The following is a 14,758-nucleotide window of genomic DNA, read 5'->3' on the forward strand; positions in this document are numbered from 1 at the left end:
GGTATCCTTCTGAGCCATATTCAGACTTGGAGGGGAGAGAGTGAGATATAAAATTAACACTACTTACTTACTTACTTACTTACTTAGGCAATCTCTTGTTGTCCGAGTAGGATTGTTTTCCAAGATTGGTGTCCTGGCGGTGGTTCCATAGTTGACTGTGGAGCCCTATTCTTGACCTGCATCTTCTCCCACAGTGAGGGCATCGGTTTCCAGGTGGAAGGCGGTCTTGGTCGGGGTTGGCTTGATGTGCCTTCCTCTTGGCACGTTTCTCTCTTTCGCTCTCGATTCGTGCCTCTTCAAATTCTACAGTGCTGCTAGTCACAGCTGACCTCTAGCTGGTGCGCTCAAGGGCCAGGGCTTCCCAGTTCTCAGTGTCTATACCAGAATTTTTAAGTGCAGCATTTTTCCAAATGAAGCAGAGAGTGTTTGAGGACCGGGACATCCGTAGAGAGGCCAAGGTGCTTGTTTATAAAGCTGTTGTCCTCCCAACCCTACTATATGCCTGCGAGACATGGACAGTCTACAGATGTCACATGCAACTCCTGGAACGATTCCATCAGTGCTGCCTCCGGAAAATCCTGCAAATCTCTTAGGAAGACAAGCGGACAAACGTCAGCATGCTGGAAGAAGCAAAGACCAGCAGCGTTGAAGCAATGGTCCTCTGGCATCAACTCCGCTGGACCGACCACGTTGTCCGGATGCCCGACCACCGTCACCCAAAGCAGTTGCTCTATTCCGAACTCAAGAACGGAAAACAGAATGTTGGTGGGCAGGAAAAGAGATTTAAAAATGGGCTCAAAGCCAACCTTAAAAATTCTGGAATAAACACTGAGAACTGGGAAGCCCTGGTCTTTGAGCGGTCCAGTTGGCGGTCAGCTGTGACCAGCAGTGCTGCAGAATTTGAAGAGGCACGAATGGAGAGTGAAAGACAGAAACATGCTAAGAGGAAGGCACGTCAAGCCAACCCCGACCGGGACCGCCTTCCCTCACTGCGGGAGATGATGCAGATCAAGAATAGGGCTCCACAGTCACCTACAGATCCACCCCCAGGATACCACTCTTAGAGGACCATCATCCTTGGACTATGAGGGATCACCTAAGTAAATAAGTAATGATTGAGGGTAGAGTAGCCACGCCTGAAGCCTTCTTGTTCCCTGTTGATTTCCACATCTTGAGATATTCTTTGTAGCAGAATCCTTGTGAACAGTTTATATAGCTGAGAGAGGAATGTAATAGGATGAAAGTTGATAAGGTTTTGTGTGTCCCCATTCTTCATTAGACGTATGGTTTCAGACGTTGTCCAATCTTTAGGTAAGATGGCAAGTATCTATTCTCATTCCGTCCTTTCACGCAGCACCACACCAGAGTCCAGTGATCCAATATAAGAATGTTTATTAAAGAAATAATATAAAAAGGGGAAAAGGGACAAATCTACCAAAGTCAGTACAGATATAAAATGTAGTTCTCAAAAGAAGCAGTAGCAGTATTCCAAAAATGCCAGGATAGAACACAACGCCAAAGAAATCCAAAAACACAGAATCACTCCAAAGATGTATCCATGAACATGAAAACAGGAACTTCTCCAAGGTAAATTCTCCAAAGAAACATAGGTTTAAAACAGGAACATGAAGCAGGGATCTTGACAGTACAGGAACCACGAACTTGGAATCATGAACAGGAGACTGAAACCCTATAGCAACGTTGTCTCCTCTGAAAGGCCTGAAACCAAACCACTTAATTTAAGTCCTCTAATGACATCATGCCTGATGCATCTGGACTTCAGGGTCTTATCTCGGATCCTTTGAGAATGTCTAGTTTGCCGGCTTTTCACTCCCTGCGTTCTCAGGTCTAATCTGTTTTCCCTTGAAAACTCACCATATTCCCGAATCCTTTTCTCAAGGGAACTGGGCATTTATCTGGCTTCATTTTACGTATGGCTGCATCTACCTTACTCAATAAGGGATTTATTCCGTCTCAACATGGGGTTTGGCTTTGACTACCAGCACTTTGGAATTGTATACTTGAGAAATCGCATCTCCTCCTACCAGCTTACATGAGCCCTGAGATAATTGATAGAGGTCCTTCTCTCGTCCCGTTGCTGTCACAAGCATGGTTGGGGAGTACAAGAGAGAGGTCCTTCTCGGTGGTGGCCCCGCGGTTCTGGAACTCCCTCTCCAAGGAGGTGTGATTGGCCCCTTCTCTACTGGCCCTCCGTGCACAGGTTAAAACCTTCCTATGGAAGCAGGCTTTTCCCGATAACCCATGATACACTGCAACAGGTAAGGATAATAGTGAAGGTTGCCTTGGACCTGACAATGGATACATGGTCTAGACATACACAGAGTTTAGGATTTTTAATATAACTAGCTGTCCCCTGCCACGTGTTGCTGTGGCCCTCATGGGGGTTCTGTGTGGGAGGTTTGGCCCAATTCTATCATTGGTGGGGTGCAGAATGCTCTGTGATTGTAGGTGAACTATAAATCCCAGCAACTACAACTCCCAAATGTCAAGATTCTATTTCCCCCAAACTCCACCAGTGTTCACATTTGGGCATATTGAGTATTCGTGTAGAGTTTGGTCCGGATCCATCATTGTTTGAGTCCACAGTGATCTCTGATGTAGGTGAACTACAACTCCAAAACCAAAGGACACTGCCCACCAAACCCTTCCAGTATTTTCTATCGGTCATGGGAGAACTGTGTGCCAAGTTTGGTTCAATTCCATCGTTGGTGGGGTTCACAATGCTCTTTGATTGTAGGTGAACTATAAATCCCAGCAACTACAACTCCCAAATGACAAAATCAATTTTTTTTGAGTGAAGGACATACATTGGGTTGTTTAGGTGTCTTGTGTCCAAATTTGGTGTCAATTCGTCCAGTGTTTTTTGAGTTCTGTTAATCCCACAAACGAACATTACATTTTTATTTATATCGATTTCCTATAGGTCTATCTTGTCTAGACTGATTGTTGGCCTATGCTTTGAAGTGTTTCCATTGAACAAACAATTGCAGGGCGTTCCGATGCATGTGGGAGTTGCAGATTTCAGCTACTTCCAGATATTGATCACTACCAATACTTGGAATTATATCAATATCATTTAATGATATCAATATCAATAAAGGTAGGGGAGGAAGCTTGGTCAGGTGCCATGAATGTGATTTCAGCTCAGGCTTCAAGCAGTTTCGCTGGGGTCCTTTCTACACTGCCATAAAATCCAGATTATCAAGATAGATAATCAATATTCTTTGCTTTGAACTGGATGACGTGTCTACACTGCCATACAATCCAGTCCAAAGCAGTTGACTTGGATTATATGGCCGTGTAGAAGGCTTCTGCAGCCACGTCGTCTGTCCCTTTGCCCGTTGGACTACACTACCAGGTCACGTGTGATCCAGGACCAAGTGATCCCAGTAGATCTCATAGTTCCTCTCATCTGTCCACTGTACCTCTAGTAGATTTTAGAAAAATGGCTTATAGTGGAAACAAGGATTGGCGAGAAAACTTCAGTGGAGACCTCTTTCCCCCTCATAATGACTCTTCCAGGGGTGGATTCCCCTTCCGAGGGGGAGATTCCCCTCACTTCCTATTGTCTCACCCCTGTTCTTAACTAGGAGTCGTTTGCAAGTTAGATATTTGTAACTCAGGGACGGCCTGGATATGTATAACGGGTGTTAGGGTGCATGGGAAAACCACTTGTTAGAAAACAGTAGCTTATCATGGAATGGCACAACACGACCTTGTTAGCTATCCATCTTGGCTTATCTTGTCTGGACTGATTGATGGCTTTGTTTTGAAGTGTTTCCAATTAACAAACAATTGCAGATCACTCCGATGCATATAGAAATCGAAGTTTTCAATGACTTCCAGGTACTGATCACTATCAATACTTGGAATGATATCAATACCATTAAAGGTGTAGGTGGAGGGTTGGTAGGATGCCATGAACGTGATTCCAGGTCAGGCTTTAAGCAGTTTGGCTGGGGGCCCTTCTACACTGCTACATAATCCAGATTATCAAGGTAGATAATCCACATTCGCTACTTTCAACTGGATGATATGACTACGCTGCCATATAATCCACAATTACTAACAAGGCCAGGGAAATTCACTCCTGGAAGAGTTATCATGGAGGAAAGGTATCTCCACTGAAGCTTTCTCACCAATTATTGTGAGGAGCCTCAGGTGGCAGTGGGTTAAACCCCTGTGCCGGCAGGACTGAAGACCGACAGGTCGCAGGTTCGAATTTGGGGAGAGGCGGATGAGCTCCCTCTATCAGCTCCAGCTCCTCATACGGGGACATGAGAGAGGCCACAAGGATGATAAAAACATCAAATCATCCGGGCGTCCCCTGGGCAACGTCCTTGCAGACGGCCAATTCTCTCACACCAGAAACGACTTGCAGTTTCTCAAGTCGCTCCTGATACCAAAAAAAAAACACAACAATTATTGTTTTCACTACAAGCCAAATTTTCCAAAATTCAATTATCACAGGGACAGGGGCACAGACACCCATTGAGGGCTATCTATCTATGTGGCAGGTACTGGCTTGTTCAATAGACTCTCCTATACAGTTCCATTTTGGCGGGAAACCTTAGCATCGAACGGTTGTGTTGTTAAAAGTGTGATGGTTGGTCAATGCGACTTAAACAACGTGCAGTCATTGAATTCTTGACAGCAGAAGGTATCACCCCAATAAATAATTCCCTTCAAAGTGATTGGGACAGTTATGTTAATTTTGTTGTTATTCATGTCCCACATTTATCACGAGACTCAAAACAGCTGAATATGTTGCATGCATTGTTTTTGTTTGGACTTGAACCCAAACACGTTCAAGTTGCTTCCAAGGAAAATGCAGGTTTCACCCCAAGGCCTGAAGGTATCACAGAACGCCATTGTGTTGACTTCCCAGGAAAAAAAGTAAACAGGAATGCAACCAATGCCTCGAAGGCGTGTTTTATATGTGTTGCAATGTTACCTTTCATTGTTCCAGAAGGAGGAGTCAATAAAGACACGGATCATGCAACGAAACGCCTTTTCTTTGGCAATTTAATTCTTGTCCCTTGCAGCCAAAGGATTGCTTTGAAACAAACACATTCGGCGGAGTGAGAAAAGGAAATAACACACAGAACGCCTAAACTGTCAGTGCTCAGAACAGCATCTCATGGAGTTCTTCAATAATAATAACAATTATAATAATCTGGTTAGCCTATCATGTAATGGTCTTTAATAATAATAAGTTTAATAATAATAATAATAATAATAATAATTATTATTATTATTATTATTAGAAACACAACAAGATGAGTCCACAGCAGACACTCCGCTGGCTGTTGTATTGGATCACACGTTGGACACTTCCCATGTGTCTAGGACTGTGTGATGTATCGGCAAATAATGCATGCAGATCCCAGTAAGGTGGCCTTTTGCAGCTGACAGATGGTAACTTTCTTAGCGCCGATTGTGTTTAAGTGCAGGCCAATGTCTTGAAGCACTGCATCCAGTGTGCCAATCACCACTGGGACCCCCTTGACTGGCTTGTGCCAGAGTCTTTGCAGTTTGATCTTTAAATCCTTGTATCGTGTCAGCTTTTCCAGTTGTTTCTCTTCAATCCTGCTGTCACCTGGGATTGCGACATTGACAATCCATACTTTGTTTTTTATTACGATTGTGAGGTCAGGAGTATTGTGCTCCAGAACTATTACTACTACTACTATTACTTTTATTATTATTATAATTAATGGATGGATGACATCCTTGAAGTGACTGGATTGACCTTGAAGGAGCTGGGGGTGGTGACGGCCGACAGGGAGCTCTGGCGTGGGCAGGTCCATGAGGTCATGAAGAGTTGGAAACGACTGAACATATAGACAACATTATTATTATTATTATTATTATTGGAAAAGCTGACACAATATGAGGATTTAAAGATCGAACTGTAAAGACTCTGGCACAAGCCAGTCAAGGTAGTCCCAGTGGTGATCAGCACACTGGGTGCAGTGCCTAAAGACCTTGGCCTGCACTTAAATACAATCGGCGCTGACAAGATTACCATCTTCCAGCTGCAAAAGGCCACCCTACGTGGATCTGCATGCATTATTCGCTGATACATTACACAGTCCTAGACACTTGGGAAGTGTCCGACATGTGATCCAATACAACAGCCAGGAGTGATCCTGTCTGCTGTGGACTCATCTTGTTGTGTTTCAAATAATAATAATAATAACAATAATAATAATATGTCCGACGTGTGATCTAATACAACAACCAGCAGAGTGATCTTGTTTGTTGTATACTAATCTTGTTGTGTTTCAAATAATAATAATAATAATAATAATAATAATAATAATGGAATCAGAAGGTTAAATAAACCCAGAAACAGGGCTAACATTGGAAACATAAAATGTGCATTGGCCAATGTAATTTCTATTTTTTATTGGCTTCTCTATTATTATTATTATTATTATCATTATTATTATCATTATTATTATTATTATTATTATTATTATTATTATTATTATTATTTTAGAAACACAACAAGATGAGTCCACAGCAGACACTCTGCTGGCTATTGTATTGGATCACACGTTGGACACTTCCCAAGTGTCTAGGAATTATTATTATTATTATTATTATTATTATTATGCAAAAGGATGCATTCATGGAACTGGTTTAAAGCAGCTTAACATCTACACTGCAGACTGAATGCAGTTTAACACCTTTTTAACTGCCACGGCAAGGCAATGAAAGCCCTGGGAGTTGCAGTTTTACAAAGAATGCAAACTACAGATCAAATTATTTCTATAGCAGCTAACGTGGTACCAAACGTCATTCATTCTACAGTGTAGAGATGCATCCAAGGTCTGCTCGGGGTTCTCTTATGACCTTGGAAGGATTAAAGAAACGGAACCAAATCATTGTTTCTCCACGAGATTCTGCAGATAGTAAGGTGCCAGTTATTCCTCCATTCAGTTAACTGAAAAACACAAAGTCAGCGGACCTGATGGGATCCCTGTTGAAATCTTTAAAGGTGGTAGACCTGAGCTGACACAACACCTCCAGCAGCTCAATCATTGTTTCTTCACGGGTTCTGCAGATAGCGAGTTGCCAGTTATTCCTCCATTCAATCATCTGAAAAATAACAAAGTCAACGGACCTGATGGGATCCCTGTTGAGATCTTTAAAGGTGGTGGACCTGAGCCTTCACAACAACTCCAGCAGCTCAAACATTGTTTCTTCATGGGTTCTGCAGAGAGCGAGTTGCCCGTTATTCCTCCATTCAATCACCTGAAAAATAACAAAGTCAGCGGACCTGATGGGATCCCTGTTGAAATCTTTAAAGGTGGTGGACCTGAGCTGACACAACAACTCCAGCAGCTCATTAAAAAAGTGTGGACGATCGAGAAAATCCCAGCAGGCTTCATCATCACCCGTCTCTGGTGTCATCTGTCTCCCTCCTCCCTGGTTTTGACGAAGGCCCCCATCTGCTTGGTATGGGTGTTCTGGAGCTGCTCCAGCTGCCTCTGTCCACGGCGGAGAAGGTACTCTACGAGCAGGACCTCTGTCCGTGGGATCTGTGCGTTCTGCCGGAACTCGGCTCGGATCTGCGGCAGGAAGCCCGGCTTGCCTTTCCCGGCCCGAAGGAAGCTGCGGTACAAGGACAGCACCTGCCTCTGGAGCTTACTGTGGCGGCCCATGGAGCAGCTCCTCCCAGTTGCAAGGATGGAGTGCTCCAGGTAAGCAAAGCCTGAGGAACAAAGACAAAGTGTCAGGATAAGAGTGAGGGGAATTAAATAGGCCAACCTGTATGTGTCGTTCTACTTTTAATACGTTTTGGAGATCTCAAATTGCATTGTTGTTAGGTTCTTGTGGGTCTTTTCGGGCTATAGAGCCATGTTCTAGAGGCATTTCTCCTGACGTTTCGCCTGCATCTATGGCAAGCATCGTCAGAGGTTGTGAGGTCTGTTGGAAGTAGGAAAAATGGGTTATATATCTGTGGAATGGCTGGGGTGGGGCAAGGAGCTCTTCCCTGCTGCAGTTAGGTGTGAATGTTTAGCTGATCACCTTCATTAGCATTTGAAGGCCTGCCTGAGCCTGGGAAAATCCGTTGCTGGGAGGTGCTAAACAACAGAGAGGAAAAAACCAGGCACAGATTAACACCTCCCAGCAACGGATTTTCCCAGGCTCAGGCAGGCCTTCAAATGCTAATGAAGGTGATCAGCTAAACATTCACACCTAACTGCAGTAGGAAAGAGCTCCTTGCCCCACCCCAGCCATTCCACAGATATATAACCCATTTTTCCTACTTCCAACAGACCTCACAACCTCTGAGGATGCTTGCCATAGATGCAGGCGAAACGTCAGGAGAGAATGCCTCTAGAACATGCCTCTATAGCCCGAAAAAAACCCACAAGAACCTAGTGATTCCAGCCATGAAAGCCTTCGACAATGCATTGTTGTTGTTTTTAATGTTGCGAATCACTTTGTATCTCCAATAATAATATAATAGCCCTTTTATTATTTGAATATCCGCCCTACAATAAGTAATAGCAGCCCTATAATAACAATAGAAGCTCTTTCATTATTTTAATAGCAGCCCTATAATAATAATAATAATAATAACAATAAGTCTCTTTATTATTTTAATAGCAACCCAATAATAGTAATAATAATATAATAGCCCTTTTATTAATTGAATACCAGTCCTACAATAATAATAAGTAGTATTAGCATCTCTGTAATAATAATAGAAGCTCTTTTATCACTTTAATTTTAATAGCAGCCTAATAATAATAATAATCCTTTTATGTTAATACCAGCCTAATAATAATAATAACTCTTTTATTATGTTAATACTAGCCTAAGAATAATAATTAGTAGCCCTCCTATTATTTTAATAGAGGCCTAATAATAATAACTTTTATTATGCTAATACTAGCCTAATAATACTAATTAGTAGCCCTTCTACTATTTTAATAGCAGCCTAATAATAATAATAATAATAGCCCAGGGATGTAGTAAATCCATATTGGCTGGCCTTCAGGATTTAGGGGGAAAGGGGTCAAGGGCAGGTCCATCATGCAACCTCATGGCAACCCCACCAGTCCCAGAGCTGGTCCTGCCCGTCCCTTCTCTTTGCCGGACTCCCACCCAGGCTGGCCCCCTTTGGGACCCCCTCCTGCCCTTCCCACCGGGCTCCCTTCTCGCTCACTCCTTCTCTCTTCCGGATTTCAGCTCCTAGGCAGGCCCAAGCCCGCCATTGCAGAAACCTTGGCGCGCCATCTGAGCCTCCTGCGCGCTTCCCATTGGCTCCCTGGCCCTAGAGGGGGCGTTCCCCAACTCTTGTCGCTCCGCCCATTCAAAGCACGTGTAGGCTTGGAGGCCCCGCCTATTTGGAATCATAGAATCCTAGAGTTGGAAGAGTCCAATCCCATTCTGCCAAGAAGCAGGACAATTGGGTTGTTGTAGGTTTTTCCGGGCTATATGGCCATGTTCTAGAGGCATTTTCTCCTGACATTTCGCCTGCATCTATGGCAAGCATCCTCAGAGGTGTATTGGAAGTAGGAAAATGGGTTTATATATCTGTGAAAAGACCAGGGTGGGACAAAGGACTCTTGTCTGCTGGAGCTAGGTGTGAATGTTTCAACTGACCACCTTGATTAGCATTTGATTGCCTGGCAGTGCCTGGAGCAAACTTTGTGTTGAGAGGTGATTAGCAGGACAATTGCGTTCAAAGCACCCCCGACAGATGGCCATCCAGCCTCTGTTTCAAAGCCTCCACCACACTCCGGGGCAGAGAGTTCCACTGCTGAACAGCTCTCAGAGTCAGGAGGTGATTAGCAGGACAATTGCGTTCAAAGCACCCCCGACAGATGGCCATCCAGCCTCTGTTTCAAAGCCTCCACCACACTCCGGGGCAGAGAGTTCCACTGTTGAACAGCTCTCACAAAGTTCTTCCTAATGTTCAGGTGGAATCTCCTTTCGTGTAGTTTGAAGACATTGTTCCATTGTGTCCTAGCCTCCAGGGCCTCCCTCCTCCCTATGACTTCCTCTCACATCTTGATCCATGGCCCTCATCATGTCTCCTTTCAGCCTTCTCTTCTGAAGTCTAAACATGCCCAGCTCTCTTTAAGCCGCTCCTCATAGGGCTTGTTCTCCAGATCCGTGACCATTTGAGTCACCCTCCTCTGGACACATTCCAGCTTGTCAACATCTCTCTTGAATTGTGGTGCCCAGAATTGGACACAATATTCCAGGTGTGGTCTAACCAAAGCGGAATCGAGCATGGGGAGCAGGACTTCCCTGGATCTAGACACTATGCTCCTCTTGATGCAGGCCAACATCCCATTGGCTTTTTTTGCCACTACATCACATTGTTGGCTCATAAGGCATTGAAGGCATTGTTCCATTGCATCCTAGTCTCTGTTGTTCATTCTTTCATTCGTCTCCGACTCTTCGTGACCTCATGGACCAGCCCACGCCAGAGCTCCCTGTCGGCCGTCACCACCCCCAGCTCCCTCAAGGTCAGTCCAGTCACTTCAAGGTCTCTAGGGCAGTAGAAAACAAGCTTGCTCCCTCCTCCCTATGACTTCGCCTCATATCCAGCCTCTGTTTCAAAGCCTCCACCACACTCCGGGGCAGAGAGTTCCACTGCTGAACAACTCTCAGAGTCAGGAAGTTCTTCCTCATGTTCAGGTGGAATCTCCTTTCCTCTATTTTGAAGCCATTGTTCCATTGTGTCCTAGTCTCCAGGGAAACAGAAAACAAGCTTGCTCCCTCCTCCCTATGACTTCCCCTCACATATTTATACATGGCCCTCATCATGTCTCCTCTCAGCCTTCTCTTCTTCAGGCATTTTGGGTGAACTGCCTAATAATTTCACAAACCCCGATGACATCTAGGCATTTGATAATGCAACAATGTTAACAGTTCTAATCACAGAGGAGGAGGGTTTTTGGTGGGAGGATTCCACCAAATGATTTTAGTCGCTCTCCTCTGGACACATTCCAGCTTTGTCAACATCTCCCTTCAATTGTGGTGTCCAGAATTGGATGCAGTGTGATTCCAGGCAGAATAGAGCATGACTTCCCTGGTTCTGGACACTCGACTCCTATTGACGCAGGCCAAAATCTGTCTTCTCCTGCACAGAAACCCTGAGGGCACCTAGACGGTCCTAACAATGGGTTGTTGTAGATTTTTTCGGCCTCTATGGCCATGTTCTAGAGGCATTCTCTCCTGACATTTCGCCTGCATCTATGGCAAGCATCCTCAGAGGTAGTGAGGACTGTTGGAACTAGGAAAATTGGGTTTATATATCTGTGGAAAGACCAGAGTGGGACAAAGAACTCTTGTCTGCTGGAGCTGGGTGTGAATGTCTCAACTGACCACCTTGATTAGCATTTGATGGCCTGGCAGTGCCTGGAGCAATCTTTTGTTGAGAGGTGATTAATGTTCCTGATTGTTTCCTCTCTGTTGTTTTGCTGTTTTAATTTTAGAGTTTTTTTAATACTGGTAGCCAGATTTTGTTCATTTCCATGGTTTCCTCCATTCTGTTGAAATTGTCCACATACTTGTGGAATTCAATGGTTTCTCTGTGTAGCCTGACATGGTGGTTGTGAGAGTGGTCCTCACAATATTGCTGGACATAGGAGATTGGCTTTACATAATGTGATAGGCTTTATGGCTCCTAAACTATAGAATTAATGCAGTTTGAACTACCTTGGCTTTTTAAGTTGGCTTTTAAGATAATTTCAGGGGGTCCTGGGGTAATAATAATAATAATAATAATAATGAACAACTTTGGGTTGCTGTGAGTTTTCCAGGCTGCCTAGCCATGTTCCAGAAGCATTCTCTCCTGACCTTTCGCCCAGTTCTACGGCAGGCATCCTCAAAAGTTGTGAGGTCTGTCGGAAACTACAACTCCCATCATTCCATAGCTTTGAGCCAAGGCAGTTCCAAATGGGATCATAGAAGACCTAGAGCATGAAAGGACCCACAAAAGCCACCTTTCTGCCAGGCAGGAAGATACCATCTGATCCCTCCTAGCAGATGGCCATCCAGCCTCTGCTTAAAAACCTCCAGAGGGCAATCCAACACACTCCCAGGCAACAGCATATTCTAGCATGCATACATACATACAGTGGGGGGGGGGGAGTATTTAGTTAGATAGGAATTGTACAAGTTCTCCCACTTAAAAAGATGAGATATTGTCTCTCATAGTTGAGGTCTACCTAAGATGTCAATCACAGGCCTCTCTCATATTTTTAAGTGGGAGAACTTGTACAATTCCTATCTGACTAAATACTTTTTCCCCCACTGTACACACACACACATATCTAAAAGGTAAAGGTTTCCCTTTGCTGTTAAGTCCAGTCATGTCCGACTCTAGGGGTTGGTGTTCATCTCCATTTCTAAGTCGAAGAGCCAGCATTGTCCACAGTCACCTCCAAGGTCATGTGGCCAGCATGACTATCTGGAGGTCCTGTTACCTTCCCGCAGAAGTGGCATCTATTGATCTACTCACATCTGCATGTATACGAACCCACACAATATCTTTGTTCATCTGGAGAGGCCCTGCTCTTGATCCCGCCAGCATCGCAGGCGCGATTGGTGGGGATGAGAGGGCCTTTTCGGTGGTGGCCCCTCGACTCTGGAACTCACTCCCTAAGGACATCAGACAGGCCCCAACTCTGGCAGTTTTCAGGAGGAGTTTGAAGACGTGGTTGTTCCAGTGTGCCTTCCCGGATTAATGATCCCATAGCACTTTGTCCCGCTAAAGCACTTTACATTTTTTAGGTCTGCCCATATGTCTCTCCACAAACACCACTATCACCTGTTCGTCCATGTTCAGCACTATTTACAATTTTAATTTTACATTTGGCCTTCCCATAGTTTTAATTGTATGTTGTCTTATTGATAATGTTATATGTTTATGTTTTATTTTAATTGCTTATATTGTTGTGATTATTGCTTGTATTGTGTGTTCGGGCTCGGCCTCATGTAAGCTGCACTGAGTCCCTTGGGGAGATGGTAGTGTTGTTAAATAAAGTGTTGATATTATTATTATGTTTTCATACTGCTAGGTTGGCAGAAGCTGGGGCAACAGTGGGAGCTCACCCGCTCCCTGGATTCGGACCGTCGGCCTTTTGGTCAGCAAGTTCCACAACTCAGTGGTTTAACCAAAACCTTTGGATGGCATAGGGAAGGGTTTACATGCCTGTGGTGTTTGTTTTGCTATCTGTGCCCTTCAGCTTTCACTGCCTGAACATCAAACAAAAAGTGGGTGCTAGAAACAATATCATACAAAAGCTGACTGGCACAACCTGGAGATCACAGCCAGACACAGTGAAGACATCTCCCCTTTGCTACTCTGCTGCTGAGTACGCATGCCCAGAGTGGAACACATCTCACCACGCTAAAACAGTAGATGTGGCTCTTAATGAGACATGCCGCATTATCACGGGATGTCTGCGCCCTCCACCACTGGAGAAATTACACTGTCTAGCCCAGGGGTCCTCAACCTGGGGTCCCCAGATGTTTTTGGCCTACAACTCCCAGAAATCCCTGCCAGTTTACCAGCTGTTAGGATTTCTGGGAGTTGAAGGCCAAAAACATCTGAGGACCCCAGGTTGAGAATCACTGGTCTAGCTGGTATCGCACCACCTGACATCCGCCGGGAAGTAGCAGCCAATAGTGAAAGGACAAGACAGAGACATCTCCAGCTCATCCCGTTTGGATATCAGCCAGCACGTCAACGACTTAAATCAAGACATAGTTTTCTAAGATCTACAGAGGCACTCTCTGGAACACCTCAGCAAGCTAGAGTCCAAAAGTGGCAGGCTCAAACCCAGAACCTCAACCAATGGCTGATACCAAATGAGAGACTCCCCCCTGGGCACACAGAGGACTGAGCGACTTGGAAGGCGCTGAACAGAGTGCGCTCTGTCACCACGAGATGCAGAGCCAACCTCAAGAAATGGGGCTACAAAGTGGAATCCATGACATGCGAGTGCGGAGAAGAGCAAACCACTGACCACCTGCTGCAATGCAACCTGAGCCCTGCCACATGCACAATGGAGGACCTTCTTGCGGCAACACCAGAGGCAGGCTCGTAGCCAGGATTTCGATTCGGGGGGGGGGGGGGGGGGCTGAGTTTGTTTCGGGGGGGGGGGGGGCTGAGTCTGAAAGAGGGTCTACGCTAGCAAACCTTTTGTATCGTTACCCCAATACCCCCATGCATATGGGATATATTGAGTATGGTGATCAGATCATGATATGAATAAACATAACAGTTTAAATAATGCACCAGTAAGTCCTTTTCGCGAACCACCATGAGAATTTCGGAGGGGGCTGAAGCCCCTCAAGCCCCCCCCCCCCCCCCGGCTACATGCCTGACCAGAGGCACTCCAAGTGGCCAGATACTGGTCAAAGGATATTTAATCAACTACCAAGCTTGCAAACTTTGTGTTTTGTCTGTTTGTTTGTTTTGTTAAAAATGTAATACAACTGTCTGCTTGCTCCTGACACAATAATAAATACCTCCAAGGTTATGTGGCCAGCATGACTGCATGGAGCGCCGTTACCTTCCCACCAGAGCGGTCCCTATTGATCTACTCACATTTGCGTGTTTTCGAACTGCTAGGTTGGCAAAAGCTAGAGCTAACAGTGGGAGCTCATGCTGCTCCTCGGATTCGAACCTGCAACCCTTTGATCATCAAGTTCAGCAGCTCAACGGTTTAACCCACTGCATCTACAAACATTT

At 45.0% G+C, this 14,758-nt stretch overlaps 1 protein-coding gene across 1 annotated transcript; it reads right to left on the bottom strand.

Annotated features, from left to right (window-relative positions):
• Positions 1 to 5,557: 5,557 nt before the first annotated feature.
• SDHAF1 (succinate dehydrogenase complex assembly factor 1) lies at positions 5,558 to 9,319 on the bottom strand. Its single transcript, XM_067462136.1, has 2 exons — positions 9,209 to 9,319; positions 5,558 to 7,744 (listed from the first exon to the last, which is right to left on the bottom strand). Exon 2 carries the CDS (start codon positions 7,692 to 7,694, stop codon positions 7,440 to 7,442), a length of 255 nt encoding a protein of 84 aa, XP_067318237.1. The 5' UTR covers positions 7,695 to 7,744; positions 9,209 to 9,319; the 3' UTR covers positions 5,558 to 7,439.
• Between the last annotated feature and the right edge of the window lie 5,439 nt (positions 9,320 to 14,758).

This window comes from Anolis sagrei, chromosome Y (assembly GCF_037176765.1).
Source record: "Anolis sagrei isolate rAnoSag1 chromosome Y, rAnoSag1.mat, whole genome shotgun sequence".
NCBI lineage: Eukaryota > Metazoa > Chordata > Lepidosauria > Squamata > Dactyloidae > Anolis > Anolis sagrei.